The sequence below is a fragment of the Aythya marila genome, assembly GCF_965140915.1.
Source record: "Aythya marila genome assembly, chromosome: 11".
Taxonomy (NCBI): Eukaryota; Metazoa; Chordata; class Aves; order Anseriformes; family Anatidae; genus Aythya; species Aythya marila.
Genome location: NC_139052.1, coordinates 5,531,831 through 5,544,255, shown reverse-complemented (window position 1 = coordinate 5,544,255; position 12,425 = coordinate 5,531,831). Strand labels below are relative to the sequence as shown.

At 35.7% G+C, this 12,425-nt stretch overlaps 1 protein-coding gene across 1 annotated transcript in view; it reads right to left on the bottom strand.

Moving 5' to 3' along the window:
- ENTREP2 (endosomal transmembrane epsin interactor 2) overlaps positions 1-12,425 on the bottom strand; it is a 129,955-nt gene that overhangs the window by 20,917 nt on the left and 96,613 nt on the right. The window contains exon 5 of the mRNA XM_082769542.1: positions 8,340-8,447. Coding sequence (XP_082625668.1) covers positions 8,340-8,447 — 108 coding nt within the window. The remainder of the gene's footprint in view (positions 1-8,339; positions 8,448-12,425) is intronic.

The following is a 12,425-nucleotide window of genomic DNA, read 5'->3' as shown; positions in this document are numbered from 1 at the left end:
ATTAAAGTAATAAGTATTTAGTAATTTAAGATCAACTCTCAATTAAATTGAAGTTTCTGCTAGAAGTTTTTTTAAAATTAATATTACTTTTTCAGCATGATACACCAAGATAAAAGGTTAGACAATGCTAGCAAGATCTTGTTCTCATACTGAGCTGCTTTACTTGAGGTATTGAGTGATATAATAGAAATATTAACTAAAAAAACCCACAACAATACAATAGAATTATTATTTAGAGTAACTTTTATATATATGTATACATATAGCAACATATATATTTAAAATGTTCTGAATTGTTCTGAGATTAATTTATTTGAGATATAAACCAGGAAAAATGTTTGGACTTCTATTTTTTTTCTTGCACATTGTTTTCTTCCTCATTTATAAGAGATTTTATTTTAAAAAGGAAATTTATGTGAAATTTATGTGAAAGGAAATGGTAGTGATTTACAGTGAATATCTGCCACCATACTTAATAAATGTTCCTAAACTACAGCGCAAACTACACATGGTTTTTAGTAATTGCTCTGCCTACCAGCTATGAATAGGGGACCAGAAGAAACAGTTAAGTGTCCAAATGTCCTGTGTGATGGAACTAAAGATAGGCTTATTAAAAAAACCTCTCATTTACAAAACAATACATGTGTTAGTTCAACATGTCAGATACTGTGCTAGCTTTGCCAACAGCATTGTGCAGTTTCAAATAATCAGCAGGACAAGTGCAGCATAAACAGCAGAATTCTGGCTTTGATATCACCATAGCTACCACTGAATCTGGATTCTAGGTGGTCTCTCTCCTGTCTTGGAACAAAAGTATTTCAAAATAGACAGAGATTGTCTCATTTTTAGCTATCAATGCAAAAAGATTCACCATAGAGAGCAAACACAATTGAAGAATTCCAACTGATTAGTTTCCTTCAGAAGACAGATGTCAGAAAGCTTTGAGCTTCACATAAAGGCCAATGCTACTCCACAGTGCTAACACACACAAGTTGTCTGCACATATTCTGAAATCTATATAGTTTGAATATACTTGCTACACTGATTTTCTTATGCTATAATAGAAATTTGAGCCAACAAAAATTTTACTTTTTCAATGAATAGAATACAGCAATAGAGATGATCTATCCTGCTTAAATACGAAGAATCTCAGTAGACCACTTTGTATCCCCATTCCTTATTAAATTCCAGTTTCTTAGATGAAAAACTTCTGCTATCACTAACATAGGTATAACTACCGGAAAAACTAATGACCGAATGAAATTTTATTTAAGAAATAGTAACTCACACCAGAAGCTAGTAATGTATTTTTCTAAAAACCAAAACCCCTAAAAAGAGTAATGTAAATTTAAAGCTGACACATTGCTACAACCCTCACATTAAACTGGAAAAGATTATTTCAATTACAAACAAGTACAGAAAAAGAATATTTAGAGTTGAGATAATTTATCTATCCTATTGTTCTTTCAGTTGTCACACATTCAAAACCCAGCCAAGAAAATTCATTGTTTTATTTCAGAAATAAATTCAATTGATACTCATGATAGATTTACAATCTAACCAGTATGAATGGAACTACCTTCTGTTGCACAAGAAGGTTTTAAGTAGCAAAGCATTATAATAGAGTATAAATTGCAACAAATCCAATGAATTAAAGAGCTAATGCTTAGAAGAGAAAAAGCTTTAAACATCCTTGAAAAGAAAAAGAAAGGGCAGCAACTTGAGAGCTCGGTGTAATGTTAGCAATGCTAGTACATATTGATATACACCATACATATTGAATATACTTGCTAGATGTATACCATGCTACAAGTATATACATATTGATCAACACCAAAGAAAAATAGAAAAAATAAACAAGTGTGAGAGGATGTACAGAATCAGAATAAAATAAAAAATCTAAGAAATGAAAAAGAGCTGTTTGACATTAGCTTTACTGCTGTTTCATCTCCCCTCAGAACATTTATCGCTTGACTTGTCTAATTACTTATATTTTACTCTTAATATCCTGAAATTACATGAAAGTTTTGTTTATAAGTCCTTCTTTTAGAAGTTTTTCAACATCCTGAGTTACTATCTAACCTTATTCTCTTTCCATATAGTGATATATAGCAATATAGATATGTAGAGAGGTACAGACCTCTCTAAGAAAAGCAAAGCAGTGTCTTACATCCAAATTGGTGGGAGCTTTTTCTCTGATCACTAAGTACAGGTTGACTGCCCATGTAGTGTGACTGCACTGCAGAAATTACATTGAACAGAATGCAAATGATTTATAAATTATTCTTCTGTATTCATTTCAGTATTGCATACAGCTTAAGTTATTAATGACACACTGAATTATCATTATGACTGATGGAAACAGTAAGTTACAGCTTGAGCTTGCATGTGCTGTAGCACAGCATGAGCTGTCATTACCTTGTTTCCTTTAAAAAATAACAGATTGTTTTAGATATCATATAGCATGATGAACAGTTAGTGGTGGTGGTGACAACATCAGAACACACTGAATGCTATCACTACCTGTACTTATAGGATAAGTAATGAATAAACATTTTTGGAGTGGAAGAAAGAATGGAGTAGGTGTACCTCGGGCTTTAACTTGGTCACACTGGGCACAATTTTTTGTATTTCTTTACCTAGCTGAAGCAATTTCTCCTTCTGGAGAGAGTACTGTGAATTTTTGCAGTTGCCATTCATCTGACAAGACACAAACTGAAACTGCCTTAAAGCAACAAATGAAATATCCTGGAAGTGACAGCTTGGTTATTAAGGAATGTTTTTTCACATTTCAGAACACTGACATAATTTGATGTGATTCACATTATCTGCTGGAGGAGTGTGTATGCAGAAAGAACAGCTCTGGGAAGCCCTGAAATAGAGTGCAGTCTTAAACTGTCCCAAGTAGCAAAACACATAACAAATGAAATTTGCACCTGTGAGAAAGGGTAAAGTGGGGTGAAAATTTTGAATTAGTACTTCTTGAATTAGTTAACTCAAAGAAGGAACAACCTAGGAAATTAAGATTTTGTGTCCTGTAATAAAAGCTCAAACCCACAATGGTTCACCTAGTCCTGTGCTATACATGTATGCTACACCTGAAATATTCCAGAAACTGAATTGCATGTATTAAAATAAGAACAAACAAAAGCCAAACAAACAAGACCAAGTAAACTTATTTTCTTATCCTTTTCTCTTTTCATCTTTTTTTTTTTCTTCCAGGGTAAGATCTTGCTGCTTACAGGATAAGATCTTACCACCAGAATTTAGATTTCAACACTTCAAATGAAAGACATCGTTCCCTTTCTCAAACTCACATGAAATGCTACTTGTGAAAAATTCAGCAAAATTTTATTCATGAAAACAAATTCTATAGAACTCACTAACAAAGAGAAGCAGTTGCTGAAAGAAGTTGTTATATTTCTTTTTATTACTGGTGACTAGTAAGTACTTAGAGATTTATTTTGGTTTCTGATGCACAGCAAATTTCAGCTTGGTTTCTGACAACACTTTCAACATTTCTACTTTTTTGAATTCATAAGTAAAAACTAAAGGAAACTAAAATGTAAAGCAGTAAAAGTAGTTTGCAATACTTCCAGGAGACACATGATTGAGAAAACATACTATTACCAGACCTGCAAAAAGAGACTTTCACTAAAGCTGCCTGCTCTATAATTCCTCTTCCTGGCATTATCATTCCCTTATTAGTTATACAATGTCACTTATTTTTAAGAAATCATAACTGATATATTATGAAGCGATAAGAGACCAGCAGTTGAGTGTTCTGAACAAAGAACACCTGCCAAGTTATATTGACATGAAGAGCCTGAGGGGGAGCTGTGGGGGTTCCGAAACTTCAAACACCACCGATGTATTAGTATGGAGTGTGACAATAACAGAATCAGAAGATAATGAAGAGATTCAAGCCCTAAACAACAGTCTCATTTATACCAGTATCCAAAGAATCTGGAATCACACTGCTGATATCCAAAAGTGCTGTCATCTTCAGTCTTGTAATTAAACTAAAAGTTCCACAGTCTGCTCAGTGTCATTCACAGGCATTTTGGTATTTAGTATTCACTCAGCAGATGGACTTTTTAGTGAGTCTTTATTCACGTGTCCATGAATAATTTCCAAGTGGCAACACATCAAATTTCAGAGATATACTTGAGGTCTCCCATGTAAGAGGTGAATACACGTACCTCTGCCTGTTAAACACTGCCAGCATTTAGATACATTTCTGCTGGCATTCTGTTTGCCACCTCCCAAACTGGCTCACACATTTTAATGGCAGTACGCTTCTCGGACATGTCCTACAAGAACCGAAATGGATGCTGGCTGCTTGAGCCCCAGTGCTCACTTTTCAGGATGGCCAAGTAGAATGCTTTCTCATTTACTGTGGTGACAATTAGTAATACATGCGGATCATGAGCAAATCAGATGAAAGAGAACTTTTATGAAATTCAGACACAGCAACAGAAGTTACACACCACAGTGAACAGAGGATAAAAACAGAAAAGCACACTTATATCCATCTGTCCTTGGATCAACTGGATCAGAGATTCAACTTCTGTTTAGGACACCTACTCATATACATGACTGCAAATCCTGTTCTTATCTGATTCTTAGACTAGGTCCTCAGGTTAGGTTTCAGATAAAACATATTGATTTAGGTAAGCAAGAGTCGTACCACGTGAATTTGCACGGTTCTTCACATCTCTTGAAAATGGGAGCAGTTACATTTTTCTAATGTGTTCCTTCTACTTCATATGTAAAGTAGTAAATCTAGTGTTAAAATTGGCAAATAACCAATAAAATATGCTATGGTTAGATTTTAGATTTTGTTACATTAAAGAAAATAAAGTCATATAAAAGAAATAGCTGAGTTGTAGCAGGCTATATATCCAGTGCCTTGCATGGTTATTATGATATTAAGCAAAACTATCACTTAATTGAAATACTATATAGCTTTTCTCCACTGAAACAAAAAAAAACGTAATAATAGATTTCTTACAAAATGTGTCTTAAAAAAAAAGTCATCAGGCACAGAAACAAATTATATTCAAAAAACAGAAGTATCTCTTAAATTTTATGATAATTTGGCAGAGGTCAGTTCCCTTTTTCTACTCCGGAAGACAGACAACTTTGAAAACTGAGTCAACAAAGCACTAAATAATCATCAATACAGTACCAGCAGCAAATAATCCAGGTCCCACTGAATCTTACTTCAGTCAATGCCTGCATATCTATTTTAACAAAAGGATAATTTACACCCTAAACTTCTTGAATGCTGCTCAAAATGAGAACAGGTAACAAAAACTGTGCGTTAAGAAAATGGAGTTTAGAAAGGAAGTGTTCTTACTTGTTAAATTAAGGACCTATAAAGCTTAAATATTATTGGTGCCATTATAAAACATGTACTGAAGCGCTTTTTTCTGTTAGTGATAGTTTCTGGGTAGAAGAAGAGTAGGATTGGCATAAATCTATGAATTATTGCATATATTAGGTCAATGTAAGCATGAGTTTAATAACATTTAAAAGAACATCGACCAAAAATGGCAGATATCTTTGTATTAGAACAAATACAAAGAAAAAGATGGGCAATACTGACAGCTTATAGAAAACGAATCAAGTACAGTTATTAAAGGTTATAATGTATCATAGGGTATAATTATTTTTGCCAAGGCATTTGACTTTCTATATTCATTCTCTCTATTTCTTTGATCCCTCACTTGAGGCTTAAACTTTATCTTCAAAGTAATTAAAGCAGGTTAGGATATATGTGGTAGTTCACGTGGTTGAGAAAGTTCAGGGGAAAAAAAAAGACTGAAATGAAGCAGTCCTTTTAAGGATTGTTAACGATTATTTTCTGCTCATGCTGCTTAATTCCTGTGAGTCTAACACCTCTAGGTACAGCCTCTAGGGCTGATCATTCAAAACCTGGTATATTTCAAACCTGGGCCCAAGGAAGCAAATGCTTGGTTCACACAAGAACTAGTATTTTTTCCCTTGACACTTCAAAGCAAGTATTTGTTCCACGGAATTATTTCAAACAAAACCCTTCACTGGAAAATTTAACCTGTGTGTACTATTGGATAGCTTTTGTTTATAGCTTTCAGGACATTTTTACTAATTGATCAGCACGTCAAAAGGTAGCATTTTCCAATAAAATACTGCCAGTTGTTTTTTTTTTTTGTGTGTGTGTGAATCAGATACTCATTGCACGCAAAAGTTATACAAGAAGGCAGATACTCATGAAACACTGCTGCAGATTTTTGTGAAACTGTATTACATACCAGCTGAATGTTGCTAGGAAATAAAATACCTGAAGCACACAGAATAGCCTTGTACCAGAGAAAAACTAGACATTATTTCAGGATTGAGTAACTTGCAGAAATTCACCATTCTAACTGGTTAATTTCTGAGATGAACACTAACACAGCACATGAGCCACAGAGAGTGACAACCTAATGACAGAAAGTTTAAAGGCTGTGTAACCTAATGATGTCTGAGAAGGATTTTCCATACTTAATAATGCTGTTGTTGGGTAGAAATTGTATTTTTATAGCTCCTCTTCCTAAAAGAGAGCTAATGAAGCTCTTGAATACAGTAAGAATAGAGTAAAAGAAAGAATATAAGAAACAAAACCATGTCTTCTGAAAGGGATGGTATCTCAGTGCTGCAGTCTTAAACTTCCAGCGGGACAGAACCCAGCTAAGAGAAGATGGATACCCTGGTGGAAAGTAAAAGAAAAAATATGCATCGAGGATTCACAAGCAAGAAAAAAGGAAGAAAATCAGATTTCTGGGTGTAGCAAAAGGGAACTAAACATTATGGGACAACAGACTGAAAATAACGGTAGAAAAAAGAAATCTTCAGGTCAAAGATCAGTTGGTCTAAGTCAGTGTAGCCCCAGGGAAGTTACGCTCATTTAGGCCTGGTTGGAATCCGACTCAACAACTTGAAAAAAAGAAAGGGAAAAACTTAAAGATAAACAAGAGGCTGGGGCTGAGCATAAAGAAATATGTATTTCCCTTCTTCTATGGAGAGGAAAGAAAAATTTTATCAAGAGAGCTGAAAGGCTGGGGGAACAGAAAGAAGCAAGAGGACAGAAAGCCAGAAGCACAAAGCATGGGAAGTAAAAAGAAATTGATTTACTGGTAGCATGGGCACATCGTAAAGAAACACTTCTATGGAAGAAGTGAAGAAAGAAGTGGTGCAGAGAAAAAATGTGTGGTTTTAATGTATTCCTGTTGAGGTTACTACATCTTGTGCATGCCTGTCTGATGTACTTTAGTATCATTCTTTGTTCATTGTCATCTGTACATCCTTCTTCTTCTTAACACAAAATAAAGTCTAGGTTAAGGTTCTCTGAACACGCGATTACACTCCCGGATCACTGCAACCCTTGTTACATTAGACAGACAGAACTTTGCAGGTGTGGTGATCAGTCTGTCTCCCTGTCATCACTGCAAAGTTATTTTGTGAGCAAGATCTTTATTCAGGGAAGTCCTGCAGCAAATATCATGGGGGTTGGGGAGTGCATGAAAAGAAAGAATAACTACAATGGATAAAAATCCCTTAAGATTTGAAGTGCAATGTGTCCTGAGCTGAAATGATTAATTTTGTCAATGCTGTTTGACATCCACTACATCTGTAAGTGGCTACAAGTGTGCACAATATGAACGCAGAGTGCTACAAGAAAAGATGCATTTATGTAACATTATTTTATTTTGCCTGACTTGTATTACAACACATGAAGTAATTCCTTCATGTCACAGACTGAGGATATATTTTAACTAAGTTAAACACAAGTGCTGCTCTGGAGCCAAACATGTTTTCCTTATGGAAAATATTATCATTGGCACAGTGCTGTGAAAAGCTCCACTTTTGAACTTGTAGTTCTCACACTACATAGTTCTCATACTAGAAAAGTAGTATCTCAAAGCTAAGTAACTGCTCTGGATAGTGTGCAAACTGAAGATAATATACACGCAATGACAGAAAATGGACTGTGCACATATAAACTGAACCTTGTTTATAACCCTGGTAACAAAGTTAATTTACTCCCAATTGCAAAATCCTGAATATAACTCTCTAAAATAATATGTAAACACCTCTAATGCAGCAGCTATTCATGTTGCATACATCTGTATGCTGTATTTATACAGATGTAGACAGATAAAACACACACCCATGTACACACGTTCTAACACTACACAAAGACACACGAATAGGCCTAAGTTTACAAGCAAGGAGTAGGTACAAATGAGCATACATAAATTAGGAAAATATGTTATGTTGGACAACATCCTGTGTTGTCACTGAAACATACTCACCATTTGCAGAAGATCAGAAGAAACCATCTGCATGCAACACATCGCTGTTGCCAAAGCACAGACAATGGTGGAGATGATATTGAGAGCGCATACACTGAACAACAGATCCTGTGAAAAGACATGCATCAGAATATCATCTCTTATCTCAGGGACACAAAGGACAGGAAATATTTTTAGCAATTTGATAATAAACACTGTCACTTGCTATCAATTTCATATGGTCTCAATTAACTGTGTAGAACTCATTCAGCATGTAATACTGTCTTTTAAACCAGCAGCAAACAACCCAGAGACAAACATCTTAAATCCAAGACAAACATCTTTAGGGACATGGTTTAGTGGTGGACTTGGTAGTGGTATTATGGCTGTGTACTTGACCCCACGGGTCTTTTCCAACACAAATGACTCTGCGATCTTCCCTTCCCCATCTATCAAACTACATATGGTATTAGGAATTTTGTCATAAATATTAATACTTCAAGTTTTCCAGCTACTTTGTGAAAAGACTAATTGCTGCTTCCATAGTAGACCCCAAGCTACAGCTCTCACTAGCAAAATACTAAGCAACACACTTCTGGTTAAAAGCAAAGCAAAACAAAACAAAAACACACAAAGAAATTTCATTGCTTTCAATATTTGAAATCTACCAATTAGTGTTATGTGTTTAAAAAAAAAATCAGTGGAAAATGTAGCACAAAATCTAGAAATTTATCCTATATCAGATATTCTGTGCATCTGAAACATTAGAAAGAAACATACACATTTTTAGGTATGAGAGAAAAGCACTGACTGCATCTGTGTGTTTCACCTTGTGCTGATGAAGGAAGTGCGCACTGCCACATTGGCTTTGTTTTTAATACATTTTCAAACAGAACAAATATTTCTATTTACTAAGTAGAATGAGAGAAACATTTTAATTATAGGTATAATTAAAAACAAAAAAGTTATAATAAAAAAAGCGCATCCATTTCTTGACTGGATTTTTATTTTCTTTACAAGTAAAGAGAAGGAACAGCAATTAATCCATCAGGCTGGTAATGTTTCAAAATCACTACAGTCTTCCTACAGCAACTGCCTACCTGCAGTACGCATGACAACAATGTAAGTATTCAGAATAGCCATTAAAAGTATTTCACTGAGAACAGATGAGAAACAACCCCCAAATTGTTAATATACCATGAGTAAAAATGCTGTCTGCATAAAAGGCCTTCTAAAGGATCTAAGTAGCAAATTACAGGCCTTTAGAACCAAAGGTTTTAGCTAATCCAGAGGTATAACTTGATACCATCTACGCTCAATAATACAGTCTGGATCCTAATTTACAACTTTGATATAAAGTGTCCCTAAGGCCATCATACTACTCCTGTACCTCAGGACAGACTCAACTAAGCCTCTGTCACTCAGGACAGACATTTCTTTCATCTGTTCCTAAAGATCCCACAGCTCCATCCGCGATTCCAATGTTTAACCATCTGCAATTACCATCAAAATGTTTTCCTTATGTCCAGCCCACAGCAAACAACCACTGCTCTTCTTCTTCCACAGCTTTTGAGAAGAGTCCGTTACCGCAGTGTTTTACATTTTTAGACTCAGTCATCACCCTTGAAGTCTTTCCTCCTTTATTGCAGAACATTAACCCAACTTTTTGAAATCCTTGACCAAGACCAATTTTCTAGGCCTCTGATTATTTTCTTTAATTTCCTCTGGTTCACCTTGAAGCTCCTCCACATTTTTCCTCAAATTCAGAATCCTAAATTGGGGCACTACTGAGGCCTTGCAGATGTTGACTCCAAGCATCAGGATTATCTCCTGTGCTTTATAAACTATACTTGTCCTTACGCATTCTGTGGTGATAACTGACGGGTTTTGCAACGGTAAATTACTGACTTATCTTCTGTCCACAGAGCTCCAGATCCTTCCCTGTAAAACTACTATCCTCTTTGTCCTGCTCCTGCGTAAGGACAGAAGCAAAACCACAAAGACAAAACTATTTTTATTGGAGAAATGCTACAGAGCAAACCTCATTCTTACTTATACTTATCCGAGTTTAAGATTTTTGAAAGACGCTATGCTAGCTCCATGCTAAATCCATGCTAAGTTAAGCTCATTATAGACATGGAAAGGAATAAAACAGCAAACAAAAAAAAAAGAACCCGTACAATTACTTCATAATTACAGAAGAGCACAGACTGCAAGATAAACTGAAAAGCACCAGATGAGAGAAACTATAAAAGCCTGAAACTTCAAAAACACACAGGAGTGGGGCTTTTAAGGTGAATATTTTGGTATTTTACTTCACTTCTATTTTGTTATTACTGTTATTAAATCTAACTTACCACCTAACATACCTGCTGCGTCAAGCAATATACACAAAGCATTAATATTAGATATTAGTCTAGCTAATCTGAAAACTGTTTCTGTGGAAAATTATCAAGTGGCTAGCACCAAAACGGTGTGAGGTCACCTACTAGTACTCCTCCACTCCTGTAACAGAAGACAAACACTGGACTATTTCCCATCTAAAGAGAGGCAGTTACTTTTTAAAGAATGTTAAGCTCTTTAAACCACAAAACAGTTGTGTATTGGTGGTTAGTGAAAGTTCAACTGAAATATCAAACAGCAACTATAATAGTAGGAATCAGTAACACTGCATTTATAGTCATTTATAAAAACAGGGAATACATCAAACCCATTTAACACTACATGAATACAGGGAGAGTTTTATTTTTTTTTTTCCCCAAAAATTCCTTCCTCCCTCACTCTAACTCGAAGAGCAAAGCCAAATGATGCTTTTCATTTTCTGTTTACTTATTTTATCCTTCTCTGCCAGTTCTTCTGGAAAAATCTTTCCAGACAGCATCAGACTAACTGTTTTAATTTTTATGCATTGCTAACTACTGTGAAACAACAGACAAAGTAAGTTGAGTCTGCAAGTACCCTGGGCTGCAGTACTGTCCCAGACTGAACACTCCCATTGATCACAACTCTGCTGTGGTTTGAGATTTGTCCCTTGCCATGGGTAGCTGAATTCAGCCTGCCTTTCAGCATTGTATTTGTAATGTAGGGCAGGGGTTACTGCCCACTGAAACAACGGCCCTCTTCCCACGAACTCCTTTTCCAGGTCAAGTAGACAACAGCTAGAGCACTGTTCCCACTGCAATCTTTCTGGTCAGTAAAGATGCAACAAGAATGTTTCAAATGTAGCAATGCGAAACTTTTATGTATTTCATGAAGTTCTAAAAAGAGAAGACATCAGCCAAAAATGTATCAAGACAGCAAAGCTAAACAAATTCAGAAAAGATTCAAATTTTTAACAGTGAAAGCAGTAACACAGCAATGCCTGTGGTATCCTCACTATCACTAGGCATTTCTTAAATCAAGACTACTACTTCATTTGATTTTTTTTTTCAAAATTTTTTTTTATGTTTTAATTCAGAAAGGATTCAACCCCAACCCCAACAAGTAACACTTTCACTGCACCCTCAAACCCAATCCAACCCCCAAACAGACATTATTCAGCATCAGGCTATTTACCATCTTCAGGAAATTTCTTCACTGTGTCCTGCTGAACAGGTAATTAGGTAACCCATAGCACACTCATTTAGTGCCCTGTAATAGCGAGTGGGCAAGTGATAGCCTTTCAAAATCTAAAACCCCCTATGGCCAAACATGCTACCCAGAAAGACAGTGTTGGTGCTTATGCAGATTCCAGCTGGAACACGATGACAATTAAGATGTCCTTTAGGAAACGTCTCTGAAAAGGCAGTAACCACAACAGGGACTAACCTCGTTCTCCACAGCACTTGCCACAGACGGCTACCTTTATAGCTGTCTCGAGGAGGAAATCTACGTCCAGTACAAGAACCAGGAGATTTAGTGACAGATCTTTGGTTGATTTCTGCAATACCTACACTGATCAGAGAACACAACGTTGTCTCACTGTCAATGTTTCTCAGATGGGAAACATAACACAACATCGTTTTCAGATATGCACAATGGCAGCAAACTTGAGTAGCTGTTAAATTCACTGAAGCATCTTTTATTAAACAGATTCTGACAAGCCAAAATTGTAAGGAGTATTGGGTA